Source organism: Colletotrichum navitas, assembly GCF_030913465.1.
Source record: "Colletotrichum navitas strain CBS 125086 chromosome Unknown LY79scaffold_20, whole genome shotgun sequence".
Classification (NCBI taxonomy): domain Eukaryota; kingdom Fungi; phylum Ascomycota; class Sordariomycetes; order Glomerellales; family Glomerellaceae; genus Colletotrichum; species Colletotrichum navitas.
Genome location: NW_026850566.1, coordinates 316,050 through 334,377, shown reverse-complemented (window position 1 = coordinate 334,377; position 18,328 = coordinate 316,050). Strand labels below are relative to the sequence as shown.

General features: G+C 54.2%; 6 protein-coding genes across 6 annotated transcripts; 2 read left to right on the top strand and 4 right to left on the bottom strand.

Annotated features, from left to right (window-relative positions):
• Positions 1–41: 41 nt before the first annotated feature.
• On the bottom strand, positions 42–3,525 carry LY79DRAFT_549695 (Spc97/Spc98 family protein). Its single transcript, XM_060557495.1, has 2 exons — positions 3,133–3,525; positions 42–3,075 (listed from the first exon to the last, which is right to left on the bottom strand). The coding sequence occupies exons 1-2, from the start codon at positions 3,251–3,253 to the stop codon at positions 350–352; spliced, it is 2,847 nt and encodes a 948-aa protein (XP_060415602.1). The 5' UTR covers positions 3,254–3,525; the 3' UTR covers positions 42–349.
• Positions 3,526–3,739: 214 nt separating this feature from the next.
• On the top strand, positions 3,740–4,931 carry LY79DRAFT_512581 (chromatin modification-related protein EAF7-domain-containing protein; the record flags this gene model as incomplete). Its single annotated transcript, XM_060554384.1, has 2 exons — positions 3,740–3,959; positions 4,015–4,931. 2 exons carry the CDS (start codon positions 3,740–3,742, stop codon positions 4,929–4,931), a joined length of 1,137 nt encoding a protein of 378 aa, XP_060415601.1.
• Positions 4,932–5,110: 179 nt separating this feature from the next.
• LY79DRAFT_549692 (uncharacterized protein) lies at positions 5,111–7,146 on the bottom strand. The gene has a single exon (XM_060557494.1). It carries the CDS (start codon positions 6,884–6,886, stop codon positions 5,183–5,185), a length of 1,704 nt encoding a protein of 567 aa, XP_060415600.1. The 5' UTR covers positions 6,887–7,146; the 3' UTR covers positions 5,111–5,182.
• Positions 7,147–7,306: 160 nt separating this feature from the next.
• On the top strand, positions 7,307–9,551 carry LY79DRAFT_156133 (P-loop containing nucleoside triphosphate hydrolase protein). Its single transcript, XM_060551107.1, has 2 exons — positions 7,307–7,623; positions 7,673–9,551. Exons 1-2 carry the CDS (start codon positions 7,384–7,386, stop codon positions 9,437–9,439), a joined length of 2,007 nt encoding a protein of 668 aa, XP_060415599.1. The 5' UTR covers positions 7,307–7,383; the 3' UTR covers positions 9,440–9,551.
• A 460-nt stretch (positions 9,552–10,011) lies between these two features.
• LY79DRAFT_156109 (uncharacterized protein) lies at positions 10,012–10,644 on the bottom strand. Its single transcript, XM_060551106.1, has one exon. It carries the CDS (start codon positions 10,469–10,471, stop codon positions 10,133–10,135), a length of 339 nt encoding a protein of 112 aa, XP_060415598.1. The 5' UTR covers positions 10,472–10,644; the 3' UTR covers positions 10,012–10,132.
• A 52-nt stretch (positions 10,645–10,696) lies between these two features.
• LY79DRAFT_512732 (KH domain-containing protein) lies at positions 10,697–13,910 on the bottom strand (the record flags this gene model as incomplete). The annotated part of the gene is made up of 6 exons (XM_060554408.1): positions 10,697–11,515; positions 11,566–11,763; positions 11,819–12,496; positions 12,550–13,011; positions 13,068–13,337; positions 13,398–13,910. The coding sequence occupies 6 exons, from the start codon at positions 13,908–13,910 to the stop codon at positions 10,697–10,699; spliced, it is 2,940 nt and encodes a 979-aa protein (XP_060415597.1).
• Positions 13,911–18,328: the final 4,418 nt, after the last annotated feature.

Sequence of the window (18,328 nt, the reverse complement as noted above, 5' to 3'; positions counted from 1 at the left end):
TCCTGGTGGTGTCCTGGTTGTAGGTAGTCGTAATCTGTGGTGTCGATTTGTTTTACTGAGATTACTGTTTGGTCCAATAGAGGAAAGTAAATCAACAAGCGCGGGCGGTGGTGGGACACGCGATGCGGGGCAGCTTCCAGGGTCGGGGAACGGTATGGCGGGGCACTCCCGTCCTTATACCGCATGGCGCTGTCAACCTCGGGTTTTCTTCCAGCTGTCTGTCATCCGAACTCCAGAGCGACAGATTGTACACTGATTTTTTTATAGCGTCACGCATATTTCTCATCTATATTATCCAACAACCGGGGTATCCTTTAATCTATCGACTGATCCAGCCTTCTGTTAATCCTCACGTTTTGGAGTAGTAGCCAGACATGTCAAGCTTCAGGAGAAGCTGTGCAATGGGGTTGCCTTCCAAAGAACCAACTCTTCCCGAGTTTCCTTCCTGGCCCACTGCATCATTGATGATTCCATAGTCTCCTTTCTCACTCAAGCCTTTGCAAACCGTCAGAAACACCTCGACATTCCGCTTAAAGTTCTTGTAGAGGGCCCTTGCTGTTGCGTCATCCTGCCTTTGCCCATCGGCTCGGAGCCTGGAGTATTTGGCAAATTTCAAGATAACTCGGAAGATGTCGTCAAGCAACTTGAGAATGGGCTGCTGCCGTTTCCGCAGAAGCAGTGCCAGCATGATCCGATCGAGTACTTGGGAATGGTGTTCCCGCAGACGGTCAGGGCTGAGGACGGACCCAGATAGCGTTTGATGATCTCCATTGCGAAGATCAGATTCGACTTTGTCAAGCAGTCCCTCAAAAGACTGCCACGGCACCTCAATACCAGTGTCGAATATATAGGAGCTGAGTCTGGAAACAAAGTGACGTGCTTCGAAGCAGAAGCGGACAGACACGTCTTCGACATCGTGCCAACCCGACTCCCTAGCGGTGACATCTCGGAAGAGGCGGTTGATAGTGTATTGCATCCGAAGCGCTCGAAGCAGCAGCTTGAATATCCGGTCATATTGCACCAATATGATGGGCGTGATGATGGCTCCTAATGCGGCCGGAGGCTTATACGATAGTCGAAGAAAGTCGAGCGCTTCTAGTCCGTCTTGGTCCATACACTTGTCGATCTCTTCATTGGATAAGCTTCGAACGCCAAAGCTCAAATCGCCGGGAAGCTCTTTCTTTTCGCCATCCCGAGGCTTGACGTCTTCTTGAACAGGGCCGTCGTAGCTCTCCGTCAAAACCCCCATCAGTGCTAGGCGCAGTTCCGAACTGGCCGGGGGCCAAGTGTCTCTACCACTTAGCCGAAGTCCCATGACCCCGCCCTGGCGGGCAACGCCGGCTTGTCTCTCTGCCGTTTCGAGATCCGGGTCGAACAGTGCATGGGAGAGGCGACTGCAAAAGAAGCCATTGCCTAGGAGGTGGAACGCTTTTTGCAGTTTTAAATGATCACGTAGATTGTGAGAGGTGAAGAGCAACTTCAGACTTTCCCTGCCGATGACCCTGGATTGTGCAGAAATGATCGATCCGAATGAAAGAACCGGAAGTAGCGACCAATGCGGGGTGAAATCGGTGCCGGCGTTTGCAGCTTCGGTTGTAACATCAGATAGGCGCTCCCTGATAATGATTCCGAGCGGGTCTTCAGATGTTGAGTCGGCGATTGGTTGGGCAAAGTCATGGATGGATGCGACGAGCTTGTTTTGCAACTGGTCCTCATCTAAGCCGAATAGCTGAAGTTGGTATGTTGCTTGACAACCCATCGGCCATGCTGGTGTATCGGCTTCTGTCCATTTTTGTGTAGCATGGGTACTGACACCTTCTCGTAGTGCTCGCTCGTACGTCTGGACCCTACCTTCAAGTTGTACAATAGAGCTCCAGTCAAACAACCACTCTAACATAGGGGGTCTGCTGGAAACGATGACATGGTCTTGTGCCAAGGCATGTTTGGGGTGCGTTGACCTGATGAAACGGAGATTCCGTCCAACCTCGAAGAGAGAATTCACCACGTCTTCTGGCATGAAGCTGGGAATCCGCCTTTTGTCTAAGCGGTAATCAACTTCGTCTACCTCGTCGCCGAAGTCGTCAATATAGGTCTCAGATTCGACCTTGATGAAGCCCTTCTGCCTGCCCACCTCATGCTTGCCCAGCGGCACGCCAACTTCGCGGCGGGTGCCGATCCACTCCTCAACCAGCTCAACCCAAGGTCTGGACACCCGCCTGAGAACTTCCCGCATCATGTCTCTGAGGTGAGTCTCGGCGTACTCGGCAGACTGGGCTTGTTGGAACACGATGTCAAACACATCTTCATCCAGGTGATCACGTCGTATTTTTGATACCAAAGACTCGAACTGACGCAGAATGGTGTATGTGTGGACGACGAGGGACTGGACTTGAAGGACCGACTGCGGGTGTTGATGGTGTAAAGCAACACTACTCTGAATGACCAAGAGGGCCTTGTCTACAGCGCTCGCCAGAGCAACCCGACAAGGCGTCGGGCTCTTCAGATAGGTAGAGTCGACGAACTTGCGCAGTCGGCGGTATGTGTTTCCACACTCCAAACAGGAGCGTTGAACTTCCTGAATAGCCTTGCCGGAGTAGGCAGAGATCCTGATCTGTGGCAAAGCGGGCTTGAAGGACTCAGCTTCGTTTTGCCAGGAGAAGAAGACCGACTCTCGGCCGAGGGCCAGGGCCATCAGCGCATTGTGATAACGACCTGTCTCTACCACAGTAAAATCGGCGCCTCCCAGACGTAAAGGGTCATCCCTCAGCGCTATTAAGGCATCAAACGCACCTGGACCAGCTTCTGATATGAAATGGGGTTTTGTCGAGAGGGTGTCGCGAGATTCGAAGTTCTCCCACGTCATGTACTCTGGATCGTTCCGCGCGGGCTGTTCAAGAGACAGCCAAAAGTCGCCCTTTTCGACATCTTCTTCGACAAGAGGTTCCCCGTGAGTGGCATTCGGGGTCTCTGTGGCAGTTGGTGCCTCCCGCTCCGTCACAGGATCTATTGCAGGAAGCGTAAAAAGCTTGCTGGGGTTCGAATCGGGAGGGCTATACAGGGACGACGACTCTCTATCTAGTCATGCGTGTTGTCAGTAGGCAAGATAATTAAGTGCAGTTTGGGAACACCAACCTGCTAGGTCGAGCGCAAAGAAACCAGCATCGGCTTGGGGCAGATGGTTCTCTATCCATTTGGATGATTCCCAGAAGTCTGGAATTGCGAAGACATTGGCCGACTCATCGTCCTTGAACATGATTGCGCTGATGGAGCTGATTTATTAAATTCATTGGTCCTGATGAATGTAGAGTGCGTCTCGCGATCAGTGACATCGCATCACTCAAGACTCTTGTGACGTTTGTTGCAATCCAACACTGCACGATTGGAAGCGCCCAAGATAGTATAGGGCCCCGCGACGCGACAGGCGCGTCACACTTCCCAACCCGGGCAGGTAAAGCCCGCTAGGAGATACCCCTGCACGTACCTGATTCTTAGTGGCCAATCCCCGCATATTCGGCCCCTGGCGGCTAAAGAGGTACCCTACCACAGGAATTGACGAAGCTCTGCTCTGCTGGAGCTCCAATCTAAAGTAGGACTGAAATGCTTCACATTTCCGCATTGATTTCCAGAGCCATAGACAGTGGACCCTCAACACAGCTACTGCGTATCGCTACTTTGGTTTATTCAATTGAACTACCAGGCTTACGCAACATTTGAATCGGTCATACACGAGCACATTGTGATGCCTCCCAAAAAGAAGGCGCGCAGCAGCGTCTCTGCTGTCGCAACGCCAACGCCAGCTCGCGACGAAGATGCTATGGATGTTGACACACCGGCTGCTGATACTCCTACAACGACCGTGCCTCCAGTCAAGCCTTCTTCAGACGAATGGCCGAACAATTTGTGGACAGATGATCAACTCTCATCGCTCTTCAAGGGAGTCATCCGGTGGAAGCCCGCGGGTGAGCTCTACAACCTCCTGGACAAATCCACTGAAGCTGACCTCACCTGTCGCAGGTATGCACAAGCACTTTCGAATGATTGCCATCAGCGAACACCTACGAAATCACGGCATCGATCCAGACTTTTTCACCCACACGCGGATCCCGCACATCTGGACGAAGTTGCGCACCTTCTATGACCTTAAGACGATAGATCAGCGCGAGGACTTTTACGATGCGCAAGAGGACGACAACTACGATGACCGCTTCAAGGAGTTTGCGCTCCCCTACGACGCTTTTGACGACCTGATGATGGAACGCCGCCTGGCCAGCGGCAGCGAGCCCCCAACGTCGCCGCCCGAGCTCGACCTCACGCCACCCCCGCCATCGCCCGGCGGCAACAGCAGAAGGAGAAAGCGCGCCTCCACTGTCACAAAAACCCGAGCCAGCACCGTTGAGGACACAGAAGACGGCGACACAGAGACTGCATCACCGCCGCCCAAGTCGGCCAGGGTAGCCCGGAGTCAGAAGCGGGCTGCCGGCAAGGCTAAGGCTGAAAAGGCCGAAAAGGTTGAGAAACCTGAAAAGTCTGACAAGGCTGGAAAGTCGGGCAAGACAGAAAAGCCTCAAAGGGGAAAGAAGGCTGGTAAACCCGGAAAGGCTGAGTCGACAAACTCCGAAGATGAAAACGACGAGAAGGATGATGACAGCAAGGGAGATGATGAAGAAGAAGAAGACGATGATGAAGGGGAGGAGGAACAAGAGGAAGATGGGGGAGAAGAGGAGGAGGAGGAGGACGATGACGAGGAAAACGATGAGGAAGGTAGCGGCTCCGACGACTCCGGGGAGGAAGACGGGGAGGAGGCAGAAGAAGAGGACGAAGAAGAGAGCGCCGAAGATAGCGGAACTCCAGTGTCACGGCCGACCAGAGGGAATGCTCGTGGTCGTGCTCGGGGCCGGGGTCGGGGCAGGGCAAGGGCACGAGGACGTTAGGTCACGTTCGCACCCGAAGATCCATGGGTTGTTCTTCGGAGAAGGCAAAAGCAAGAGTGATACCCATCGCAAGGCGCGACGTTGTACGGAAACGACTTCGGGGATCCACGTTTGTAGTTGGACAGACCTCGACCTCTTATCAGTCTGCGGGCACAAAATGGGGTCGGAAGTTTCCAATAAAAGCATTATAGATTAATCCAAGATTATGGGTATCAAGAGCGACAACAAATTCCAATAAAGAAACCAGCGCTTCAGACCTTCTTTTCCTGCACCTGTGATGTCCCAAGCATCTCCCACTCGCTGTGGTATGTCAACCTCTCCCTCCACTTCCGTCCGCTATCATAGAAATCCTCTACATTTCCGACAGCTCTGCAGCCACGCTCCGGAATTTGTGGCATCACGAAAGAATCGGGGGGTTGTCGTTGCAGAAGCCGCCACATCTCCAACTCGGCCTCGTAGCTAGCCTTTGCATCCTCGGCATCGGCCTGAGCCTCCTGCGTCCGCTCGTTCCGGATCCTGTTCTTCAGGGCCTCCCTCGTGCGGTGCGTCTCGGGGAAGTCATGGGCGGAATAAACGAGGACCTCCTTGGCCTCCTCAATGACTTCGCGTTCAGCATCGTCGAGTGGAGCAACGTCTGCGTCGTCGCCCGGTTCTTCCCCGCCCGAGGCCTCTTCATCTGTAGATTCGGACGACTCGCGGTCCCCAGACTTGATTTCCGGCGTTGGGGATCCTTCTTCCATTGCCCCGTCCTCGGGGACATCGGACTCACGACGAAGAACGCGCTCCACGCGGTCGTACGCCATCGACTCCTCGTTCTCGTCTTCTTCCCCGGCATCCTCCTCGGCTTCGTCGTCCCAGACTTCGAGCCGCAGTCGACGCGCGCACGTCGCCCAGAACTCATCGCTGTTCTGCTTCATCCCCAGGGACGCGACTGCCGCCTCGACATCCTTGCGTCTGACAAGGTTCCTCGTGGACGGCGCCACTTTCCTCTTCCCCCTGATCCGGGACTCGGCGATGAAAAGCGTCGTGAGCACGAGCTTCTTCGTCACAGAGACCAAGAGCGAGTGGAAGTCCTGCAAAGCGGTGGCGCGGATCGTCGGCGGCTCCTCGCTGACGAATTGCCAGTTGTTCTCGGCATGGGACGCGTTCATGAAGATGCGCTCGGGGAGGCGGACAAAGTTCTTGACGCAGAGGAGCTCGGTGAACTTTAGGCCGTGGTCACTCGCGAAGGTGGTGTCTCTCTCTCGGCCGTGGTCGCCCTCGATGCGCCTTGCGAGTTCCAGATTGATGTTCCAGCACTCGCCCCACTTCTTCTGCTCGACGAGCTCTTCGTGCCGCTCCTGGCGGAAAGAAAGCGCGTCGGCCGCTTCATCGAGCGCGTGGCAGCATGGCAAGCTCATCTCGACGGCTGCGGGGTACTCTGTCAGCTCTAGAGGCTTCAGGCCTCCCTCCTGTTCCTGCCTTCTCCTTTCAATGGCGTCCGCAAGCAAGGCAATGTACTGGCGGACTTCGATTTCGCTTTTGGTTCGTATGCGGTCAGCAATTCCCCGGATGTTATCTTTTCCGAGTCTTGAGAGTGCTTCAAAGAATACCTTCTTCTCATACGGTGTCCAGAGTGTCAGGCCTATTTGCGATGGAGGAAGGCCTTCTTCCTCCCCATCAAGCGAGAACTTTGTGACATCTTCAATGTCACGGTTGAGAAGATCCAAGTAGTTGTTGTTGAATGCCCCCCTGTGTCGCTTGAGAACTGGCTCGATGACCTCGCTCAAAGCACGTCGTTTGTGTGATGAGCGGCTGTTGTAGACATCAATGTCATCGTCGCTGGATGGTGTGAAAGCAGATTCATCTTCTCGGGGCTGTGTCCTCTGCCGTTTCGAAGGTGAATGATCAAGGTCTGCGTGGTCTCGAATATTCTCCTCGTCGTGTAAGAATTCGGCTTCCGATCCCATGCTCATCTTCGTCTGGTACTCTGAAGTTGACAATTCGGCCCGGGCGGTGTAAAGAGTACATGGTGTGATGTGAACACCAGCATAAAAAAAGAGAGCGATGCCGAATCAGGCAAGACGTCGGCTGCCTTTAAATAGTGTGGTTAAATCGAATACTATTTGTGGTTGCCTCGCGGATACGTGAGATCGATTAAGTCTTGTCATGAGATGAAAGTTGTTGTCTACCTCACTTGAGGTCGAAGATTTCAATCCACAAAAAGACGGGTTGCTGGAAGTGTACCTGGCATTGGTCTATCAGAATCGCAGCGTATTTGCCTGGAACCACGTTAGTGTGGAGTTATCGATACCTTCCACAGACGGACATGCTACCTCTATGGGGATATTCCAGGCTCCTGATTGGCGCATCTGCCTAATCCATGTGCTCCTGAGCTCCTGAGATGGTGACCTCAGGACTAAGACTCACTCATTCGTTTTGAACCAACACAATTTATGAAAATCACTGCAATATGATACGATCCGTGATAAGAAAGCTTCCAAGACCTTCTTTAGCGATAAAAACAGCTATCCCCACATTCAGGCCACTTGTAGTCTTGCCAAAGCAGCCCACCCCCTCTGCCTTACGATGCGCAAGCACCAATATTCAACTGCGAGACTATCAAGAAGAGTGCATCCAGTCTGTCTTACAGTCTCTCAAAGATGGAAACAAGAGACTGGGGATCTCGCTGGCTACAGGCAGTGGCAAAACAGTAAGCTCTCTCGTTCCACGGAGAACGTACTCGGGCTGACTCTCCCCAGGTAATCTTCACTCAGTTGATTGAGAGGATCCTACCCGAGCAAGAGCTTGCCACGCAGACCCTGGTCCTCGCGCACCGAAGGGAGCTCGTGGAGCAAGCAGCACGACATTGCACAAACGCCTATTTGGACAGCTCTGTGGAGATCGAAATGGGCTCGGTGCACGCCTCTGGCACTGCGGACATCACCGTTGCCAGCCTGCAAAGCATAACCTCGGGCGACCGCCTAAGCAAGTTCGACCCGCGGCGCTTCAAGCTTATCCTCGTTGACGAGGCACACCATATCGTTGCACCGGGCTACATGCGTGTGCTCCGCCACTTCGGGCTCGATACAAAACGTGTCGACTCACCGGCTCTGGTCGGCGTGTCCGCCACCTTTTCCCGGTTCGACGGGTTGAAGTTGGGGGCCGCCATCGACCAGATCGTCTACCATAAGGACTACGTCGACATGATCGGCGACAAGTGGCTGTCTGACGTGGTCTTCACGACCGTAAATTCGTCGGCCGATATATCTAAGGTCAAGAACGGCGTCAACGGGGACTTTCGGCCAGGGGATCTTTCCCGTGCCGTCAACACGCATCAGGTCAATGAGATCACCGTTCGGAGCTGGCTGGCCAAGGCGTCGGACCGGAAGTCGACGCTTGTGTTTTGTGTCGACCTCGCACACGTCGGCGGGCTGACGCAGGCGTTCAGGAAGCACGGCTATGATGCCAGGTTCGTGACGGGTGACACGCCCAAAGTAGAGAGAAGCGAGATCCTCGAAGCGTTCCGGAAGGGTGAGTTTCCCGTACTTGTCAACTGCGGGGTCTTCACCGAGGGTACCGACATCCCCAACATCGACTGCGTGGTCCTCGCACGGCCGACGCGATCCAGGAACTTACTAGTCCAGATGATTGGGAGAGGGATGAGGCTCCATAAAGGAAAGTCCGATTGCCACGTCATCGACATGGTATCGAGCCTGGAGACCGGCATCGTCACCACGCCGACGCTGTTCGGCCTCGACCCCCATGAGCTCGTCGACAAGGCATCGACGGCGGATCTGAACGAGATCAAAGACCGAAAAGAGGCGGAGCGTCTCCGGCAGCAGCACGCCTACTCCGACGCCCCGGATCCTCAACCTGCCACCGCGTCCGCTTGTTCGGTTACTTTCACCGACTACGGCTCCGTTTTCGATCTTATCGAGGACACCTCAGGCGAGAAACACATCCGGGCCATCAGTCAGTACGCCTGGGTACAGGTCGGCGCTGATAAATACGTCCTCTGCGCCCCGAACGGATCCTTCATCCGTCTGTTCAAGATGGAAGCGGACGCCACCAAAACCCAGGCTCAACAACCGAAACCTCCCCTCTGGGTCGCCGTCGAAGTCCGCGCACTGCCCGCAGGCGTCGCCAAATCACCCTTTGCCGCGCCTCGCGAGCTCCTCAGGGCGACCACCTTCGCCGACGCCGTCCACGGCAGCGACAAGTACGCCTCCGAGACTTTCCCGCATGTCTTCATCCACCGGTACCAGCGGTGGCGGAAAGGCCCGCCCACGCCCGGCCAGCTCGAGTTCCTCAACAAGCTGCGCCTCAAGGAAGAGCCACTTACGGCCGATGACGTAGACAAGGGGAAAGCGACGGACATGATTACCAAGATCAAGCACGGGGCCAAGGGCCGGTTCGCGGGCATCATGACGGAGAAGAGAAAGGCTCAGCGACAGCATCACAAGATTGCCCAGTATGAGGCGCGAGCGCGGCAGGAAAAGGTATCTGTCGGCCCCCTTGCCTCGTAGAGAGCTGCCTCGTGTTTGACTCATCCGCCTCGTTGAGTTTTCTTTCTCTATGGGTTGTAAGATTAGGTGTTGTCACGGCGTTGCAACTATTTTGGGTAAAACTGGCTTGCCTTTGCACGGTATAAGGATGGGTAGAGGAAAGGGCATTGAGGGGGAAAAGGAGTGGTAGATGTCAAAATCTGCTACATGGCGGATGGCGGACACCTGCTCGTTTCTACCAAGCTCACAAGATAGCATAGGCGTGAGAGTCCTCGTCCATATTAAAGCAAGATACTTGGGCTATTGTAATCGCCCTTTTTGGAAAGAAGTTGGACACCGTCATCGTGCGCACTCTTGAGATTTGGCTAGGCTTGGAATGAACCATGTCAGAACAAAGAGCATGTAAGACAGCATAGCCGACTGATAGCTCACTGTCGACCATGAGTTGGCCTCCTATATAAAAAATAGTCATAACTTCAAGGTGGCCTGCATATACGCGCGAGAAAGGCACCAATCATCATGTTCCAGGAAGAGTTTGTGTGATCGACCATGGGTATCATTGCATGTCAAGGCCAACCTACACGTTGTGAAGACGTCAATACAGTCCCGTCATAATTTCCCCGCTCATGGTTCAGCCCGGTTGCTGAATCTTGCGCCACATTGGCCAGCTGCCATGACAATCTTTCCCTTTCACCGCCTAGCAGCTTCGCCGGGTCAACCAGCACTAAAGAGCATAAACCTTTTTTCGCATCTTTCCTCCAAGTTGACATCGAGCTCAACCAACGACTCCTTGTGTCGGCGTATGTCCGTTGTTCGAAGCCGTCTGAATAGAAGGGCGAGAGGAGCTACAGGCCGACCAGACCCATGAGCCGCGAGACCTAGCGACTGAAGCGTTAAAATTGAGACAGTAGGCGAAACCGCATGAACCCTCGACCTTTTTCTTTTTTCGTATCCTCCGATGACCGCGGTCATCAGAAGCGCCGGGAGAATCAAAACAATCAACCAAACCGCGAACAAGGTATCTTTTCTTTTTTGTCCTCTGCCTTTCGACATCGGTGGGTATAAAGAGTGGACGTGAAATCGTACGAGAAATAACCATCGGAATCCGAAATACTGAAAGATGGAAGCAAGACAAAAGCAAGAAAGCAAGGTAACAATAAATCAGGCAAAACAATAACTTCGGCCGACCGATGCATCGGAAGCAACGTTCCGGGGGTATTGTACGCCAGGGTATATCCAGCCGGGGTATTTTGCACGTAGAGTTTCTAAGACGGGAATCTAACGGAAAGGTCCGATGGGACCGGGGTATCCAGAATTCGTAGAATGAGACGTAGAAGGGCGTCCGCTGTCGCCGGACGCTCGAGTGCTGTGACGTGGCGTAACGTCACCAGGTTGGGGAATGGCCAGCTTGTCAGAACCATTCCCCAGAGGGCGGTGGTGGGCCCATGGGTTGTCGTCGTCTGGAAGATTGACGCCGCTATCGTTCCAGGGGTTTCTGTCCGCGTTAAAGCTGCGAGTGGACTCGATCGAAATGAGGGAAGACTTGGAAACATTGCTGGATCCCTTGAAGAAGTTGCCGTTGGTCGTCGAGTGGGAGCTGTTCTTTCGGCGATCAAGGAAGGAGGAAATGGAGGTCATGCTACCAGGCTTGCGGAGGCGATCGAAGATGGTGCTTCGCTCGCGAGCGACCTCACCCTCAAAGGCAGCCTTGGTAGGGGAATCAGCGGCAATCGTGGCCGGGGCGTGCTGGAGAAGCTTCGAGTCAAAATACTGAAGCGAGTCCTCGAACGAGTCGGACTTGGGTCGAGGAATAGAGCCCTTCAAGATGGTCACCTCAACACCGGCAGTAGCAAACTGAGCAAGCAAAAAGTCGATTGCATCTCTCAGCCCGCCGGCGTTGTTGCGAGTGAACGTCCAACGCAGGGCAAGAGCCGGCAAGCCCTCCTCGGAGTCTGCATCTTGGTGAACTGTGACCTCAACCTCGTACTGGGTCTTCAGCTTAGGAACAAGGTCGTGAGCGAAGCTCGGCGACTCAAGGAACTTGATCAACTCGGGAGTGCGAGTGAGAACCAACTCGTGATTATCAGGAACCATACCCTAGGCGGCTGTCAGTGGAATGCGGAACGGGTGATATCATAGATACGTACCAAGAACTCATCCACGCAATGAGGCACCTGCCATTGTGGGCCAGTCACAGTAACCTCGTCGCTGGCCTGCTCGGTGCTGGGGAAGACAATCTTGCAGTTGTACTTGCCCTCGAGCTCATCAATCTCATTGAGGCGTGCGAGGAGCTGACGGTGGTACAGGCGGTCAACGTTGACAATCTGGGAGGTGTACTCGGAATCCTGGAGCAAAACGTAAGCCGGAGGAGATATGGTGTAGAGCTGGGGGTAAACTTACAGCCCTGTCAACCATTTCCAGAATTTCGTTCTTGACGGCATCGAGGTTCTGTGCGTTTCTGGCAGGAGTGCGGCAAATGACGTTGTCGACCTTGACATCGTCATCTTCACGGCCCATGCCTCCACGGTCCATGGCGTTAGAAAACTTGACAAAGACCGAGTGCTTCTTCATGATCCGCTGAATGTGCTGCCCGCCAATGCCAATGATTCGCTTGTGGTACTGGTCCGGGACGTGGAACGAGATGGAAGCAGGCATCTCTTGCTCGACAAGAGTGAGGCCTTGCTTCATCGAGTCGTAGCCAGCTGCCATCACGTCAATGTTGAAGTTGTACTCGTTGAAGCCGTCGAAGATGATCTGGACGCTGCTTTGCCCCATGATCTTGTTGATCTTTCCGTTCTTCTTGCCGCTCACAAATTCCTTGTGCTCATTGGCAAGCTCAATCTTGACTCGGATCTGGTATTGGGACTGGACGAGGAACTTGATCTCCGACATGACCATCAAAGCAGATTTAACGGCGTCGTCAGAACCGGTGATGGAGAAGTTCATCTTGTCGAAAGATAGGTCCGCATCCGAGTTCGCACAAACATCACCAAGCATGGTTCTGACGTCGGCGGGGTTCGGAAGCTGTCGGTTGTCGGGCTGTTGAATCCACCAAGCGGCGCTGTAGAACTGTCCGGCCTATGACGTATGATTAGATCCGTGTCTCTTGGGATGACCTTTGCGGAACCTACCAAGGCCATGATCTCGCGGACCGTACGTTCCACATGAAGCCCCTCGCTTCCCTGAACTCGAACCATGTTGCGCTGGCTCGCCAGAGGAGGAAACAGGATGTAGGTGCCGTTCGCCTCGAGAATCTTGCGGACCTTGTCTAGACGTGTCAGGAGAATGCTGTCAATCTTGGCCGGCGCAATGGTCACGTCCTTCATATAGAGGCGAATGCGCGAGACAGTTTCGTGGAGCTTCTGCTTCGCAAGTTCAATGGCCTGGGGGCTCTCCCCGGTGATGAAGATGTCCGTAGGGTCTCGGCGGCTTGCACCGGGCGGGCAGTACCTGTACATCTGGGAAAAGGGCGGTGGGAAGTAGATAGCAGTGCCGGTAGACGACTCGATGAGCTTGATGTTCTTTCGGTGACGGCCGCACACAAGCTGGTGAATTGAAAGGTCGAGCTTGGTGGCATCAACGACTCGGCCAAGCTGTCATACAGTTAGGGAGGTGAGACACGAACCAATCGTCGACTGATTGAGCTTACCAGAGTATCAATCTGGATGAGCACACGGGCCTTTGCATGCTCAACAGAGAGGATATCACCATATATGGCCACCCGCCATCTTTGGTCTACACGCATCTCGGCATCACCCGTCATGCCGTCGACAACAGGAGTAAGCTTGGGGCCGAGGAGGAAAATGTCGACGCCGCAGTACTTGGAGATGTAATCCAGAGTATCAGTCACTTGCTGCTTCAAGGCGCCGGCAGTCAAATCACAGACGAGATGCCCCTCCACGTCGACAGTCGTACAACGCTAGACCCGAACAGGTTAACCAAGGCCTGAGCACCTGCTGTTTGTCTTTCAAAAACCTACCAGGACAGTCTGGTTGTCGTTCAAGATCGTCTCCCTGCTCTTGTGGACCATTTCCGGGGTACCCGACAGACACACGGTAGTGACCTGCTGTCCCTTTGCGTTCTTGGGTGTCGTCGAGATGACATGAGCCTCAATCTGGAAGGGGCCGTTGGTGATGTCCTTGCAGACTTTGCGAAGGCTGGCGAGGTTCTGGGTGTGGACGGGCAACTCGTGGACCTGGACATCATCGGGCGCGTCTTCGGGGTGAGTCCATCGCAGAACGGCATCGGCAGTCGCGTGAAGAATGTCCTCGGTGTTGGGACCGGCGAGGTCGGAGGCGAACGGCACGTTGAACGAGTAGTGGATGATTGGCGTTGGGGCATCGAGAGGCTGAGGTGAGCTTATCGAAGCAGCCTGCTGGGGAGCTGTGTCTCTCCTCGGGTTCATGGGGTTCATGGGCATGTTGGGACGACCCATTCCGAAGTTGGGGCTCATCCTCTCGGACCAGTGGCGCATGTTTGCCAGCTTGTTCATATTGTGGGCGACAGAAGACAGGCGGCAGCAGCGACGGCGGCGGCGGGGGCAGGGAGGAGGGGGCAGAAGGCCAAATGAATGGACCGCGAACAGCAATTGAGGGTATTCGAAAACGCAGCAAGGGGGCAGGGAAGGGGGGAAAGAAAATGATGAAGGGGGGATGAGGAAAAAAAAAAGAAGAAGAAGAAGAGGGTGTCGCTTCTCGAAGCTCTCTCTCAGACTCGGGGAAGGGCCTGTAGAGAGGGAATTGTTAAGAGAGAGGAGGGTGAAAGATGTTGGGTGAAGTTGTGAGTGTGTGGGAAGAACTCAAGGGAAGAGGAGTCGAGTCGGGAGATTCAGACACTGGACAGGATGGTCATAGGTGGTCAAGGCCGCACAAAAGCAGGCCCAGGCCAGACCAGGCAAGGCATGGCATGGTCCGGCCACTCCCAGTCCCCCGTCCTACAGACCCAGTCCCAGGTCGACTCCACTCCACAGGCCAACCAGCCAGTCAACCAACGTGTTCCGCTGCAATGGTGTGTGGCCCCTCCTCCAGTCCCAGATGTTCCCCGTCCCTAAACGGAGGTGCGTACATGGGTGCACAAATAGGTACCTGTACATGCTTGCTGGTGCTGACATGGCGCAAGGGCGAGGTATCCTTTCCTCCAACCCTGTCTGGGGGTCCACGGATGCTGGCCACTGGACACTGGATGGGCACCCTGAGTGTAGTCGGCCAGGCTCATGTCAGGCCTAAAGTTTCCCCCAGCAAGACCACTGAATCACCCACACAGCCCACTGTGCAGGGCATACGCAGTATCACCTCACACCTCACTCATCGATTCGCTGGGGATGAGACCCGGTGCAGCAAGACCCTTGAGTTCAGATACCCGCGTGTTTTATCAGCCCTTGTGACAGCAAAATACAACCACTTGGATGGACGACTATGCAAGATATCAAGCATGACACCCGTAAGTGTGTATCCAGAAGACCGCACACCTTCTTTCAGGATGGCACTTGCTCCCGCCCGAAGCCCCCTCCCCAGCATTGTTGCCGCCGTACGCCAAGTACCTCCGGCATCTACGTACCTAGTAAGGTAAGCATCCATGGGTGGTCATAGACCTACTCTCAACGGCCGCAGTTCACTAGGACTGACAAGCAAGCTAGCGCGCTGACTGGGAAGGCTGTGATCCCTTTGCAGGGCTCGCAGGGCCAAGTGGGTTCGTACCAACAGTGGCCGGCCAAACCGGAAGCATGTACTCTTCCACGAAACGACAAGTGTAGGTATACTTTCTAAATGGTAGTACAGCCCCATATTTCTTCTCATCCCCACCCTCTCCTACCAACCTTTGAGAATCCAACAGAAAGTGAGAAGAAAAAAGGACCAAGAACGCACCAGACCACTCTTGAATGTTTGCATCCAATCCAAGTCCAACATTACACGTCTTAGTTCTATATTACCACAGAGCATTACACATGCTACAACATTATCGCTCCTTGTAACTCCACGACCGCTGGCACAACTCTTCCGCAACCGTGGATGTACCACATATTTTAGGGGACTGAGAAAGCTGACTTTGTACTGCAACGCAACGCAACGTAACGCAGAATGCTCCCCGTACTGGGATGACGGTGATCGACGGAGGCAATCACTGGCGTTCGGCATGAAACAAGTTTCCGTCCGGCTATAGGGCGGCAGCTAGGTACCTAAGTAATCTGGTTCGCCTCTTCGGCTGTGTGCAAAAGCATCATGCATTTTCGTCCTTGGGTACCGAGATCTCAGCAGCCCAGCAAACCCACAGACCGCTGTGGAAGAGGCAAACCAGACGCGACGCGGACGGGACATTGGCCCATGGTGGCTACATGTTCGTGAGAGCCCAGACTACCTATGTAATAATAGCAGCTATGTCACGGCAAACAATGAGAGGCTCTTTAGGCTCAACCTCTGTCTCGAAAACAGGCCCACCTACGTAGCTACCTACCTACCTACCTACTTGTACACTTTGGGCGACATAGTAGGTAGCAAGTAATACATGTTCCTCTCTTGCCGACAGCAAGTAAGCTCGGCTGTTTAAATGAGATTACCGAAGCCGAGCCAGGCATGTTGAGAGAGAGCAAAGAAATGATTCGAGTGGCGGAGGAGGATCGGACCAGGTATGCGAGGATCACCTATGGCATGCCGTTGCTTGATGAGGAAGGACCAAGCAGGTGTGTGCGTCGCTGTCGCCTCCCACCACACCCTAACCTGGAGAAAACCACAACGCGGCCCGCAGGCACTCGGAAGACCGGCCGCCACGCCATGTAGGTACTTTCCAAGTACACGGAGCGCCGGATTGTAAGGGACTTTCTACAAGCGACACCTCGCGACTACCGCCCTTACCAAAACACCCAACCATCAGTCGGCAGAACCTCGAGCACATACCACATCGACCCGCCGCGGACTCTTGAGACATCTCGCGCAGGAATGAACGCAGGCCACCGTCGAGCCCAGACTATTTTGATCAGACGTTGGTCGGGCCTCTCTAAGGCCTGGCCAGTATTCCAATTCTTTCCTCCTTGCCCAGACTGATATGCGAATCCTATCAGCAACCAAGACAGCCAAGATTGGACGGTTACCTACCTAGATAGGCGTCAACCATAGTCTGTCAGCTTCAGTCCAGGCTTCTTGCCTCAAGGCCAAACAGCAGCACCACTTCAGCTCGCCTCCCCGACTCGAGCTCAAGGTCACGGACCAGGATTCCATTTGGTTGGTGGGGGTTGAGCAAAGCCCCCACTCCATCATCAACTTCGCAGTCTCACGCCTTACGTAGGTGTACATACGCACTAAACTTGCTCCATTCATCAGTCTATTCGCACCGTACCGCACCGCACCGCACCGCACCGCACCGCGCGTTGCACTGCCCGCCGCCAACGCCTGATGAGACCCTCCCTCGTTTCGCTAGGCACTCGATCCTAAATTCCTAGCGTCGGGCACGCGACTGACAGCCGACATGGACCAATTCTACCGCCTGCCTTGTCCCCTGCCTGGCAAAAGTACGGATACAGGCCACCACTCCTTATGAACAATGGATACAAACCACAGGGAGGTGGGCAAAAAAGGCTTCTCGACCTGTCTATGGCAATCACGGCGGAAGTTCCACCCGGATCACCACTAGCATAATGCTTTTGGGGACCTACTGCTGCTCGTATCCGTTGCCCGCTCAGTCGGCATGTTACCCCTCACTAGGGACCGCCTCGGCTACGTGCTATGTATCAGGATATCTTCAGCCGTCATGCTAGGTACTATCGTCGTCACCACTTTTTCCGGCGGTCAACGGGGCTTGACGACAACTCTTGCGGAACATATCTCAGAGTTGAATGGAGAGCTAGCAAACGAATTCGTTTCTCTTCTCGTCTCCCCAATTTGCACCTGCCCATATCTTGGCCGGTCTAGCTGCCATGAATCAGCTGACCTTGTATCCGTGCCCCGGCCAAGTTCGGCCGTTTCTTTTGGGGTCGCTGGCGCTACTTTAGAAGGATCATATCTGGCATCAGCAACGAAGCGGACGAATCTGACCCAATCACCGCAATGCCATGTGTTGGTGAGATTAATCACTGGCCTGTTGTCGATCTGTTCAAAATAACTGTGCCTTGCAGAGTATCCAGGGCACAGCCGTCAGCATTCAGTCTCGATATAGACGCTTTATACCCACCTGCTGATCCGGTCCCTCAGTAGCCACCATGGCGTTAAAACAAACAGTAATGCAATGCTCGCCGTAATTAAATTACATGGAAGAAAAGACTCGGCCGGGCGCACGCGTTAGTCACCGCAACGTCCCAAACCGGCAGTTCCTGACATGTTGGAACTTCAACTGAACTTCCAACTCTTGCCTTGAAGTTAGACAATATCCTTGAACCCTTGGACCAATTCGCATTTACGTCTCAAAGGGTGGCACCACTCATCCGCGGACCGCGAGGACCGCCTGGCCAACAGTTGGTGCAGTTGCCGTGTGCCCCAATCCTCTCGCTTATTGATAGCGCTACTTTGGCATTACCGTATCCACTCGTTAGATTCGTACACTGCACTGACCACCCACTAGGCCTAATTCAAAAGGCGGTCAGCCAGCCTAGCCACACACCCACCCATCTAACCCTAACCCTTGCCACCAAACTTGCTGCTGACGTTGACTAACCCCTACATTTGCCACTTCTAGATCCCTGTTTCTGCCAGCCCGCTAGGCCCTATCCAGCAGCCCATGGTCAGTGCAGTGTACGAATCTAACGAGTGGATACGGTACACTGTTGGCTTCGCATCCCCTTCTCGTCTCTCTGTGACCCTGGTTGGCGAACACCCAAAAACTCGGATACGACAAAGGTATGAATGAGAGAGGTACCTCGCAGTTCGGCGGAATGGCTCTGCACATGAGCGAACAGCCCCGAGGCTTGAGTTAGGTAGGGCTTTC

What these genes read in the sequence shown, in the direction of transcription:
- LY79DRAFT_549695 (XM_060557495.1), bottom strand. Translation starts at nt 3,253, where the DNA reads ATGTTCAAGGACGATGAGTCGGCCAATGTCTTCGCAATTCCAGACTTC. An exon ending in CTTTGCGCTCGACCTAGCAG is followed by an intron (nt 3,076 to 3,132) that starts GTTGGTGTTCCC and finishes ACGCATGACTAG; the next exon opens with ATAGAGAGTCGTCGTCCCTG.
- LY79DRAFT_549692 (XM_060557494.1), bottom strand. Translation starts at nt 6,886, where the DNA reads ATGAGCATGGGATCGGAAGCCGAATTCTTACACGACGAGGAGAATATT.
- LY79DRAFT_156133 (XM_060551107.1), top strand. Translation starts at nt 7,384, where the DNA reads ATGATACGATCCGTGATAAGAAAGCTTCCAAGACCTTCTTTAGCGATA. An exon ending in CTACAGGCAGTGGCAAAACA is followed by an intron (nt 7,624 to 7,672) that starts GTAAGCTCTCTC and finishes GACTCTCCCCAG; the next exon opens with GTAATCTTCACTCAGTTGAT.
- LY79DRAFT_156109 (XM_060551106.1), bottom strand. Translation starts at nt 10,471, where the DNA reads ATGTCGAAAGGCAGAGGACAAAAAAGAAAAGATACCTTGTTCGCGGTT.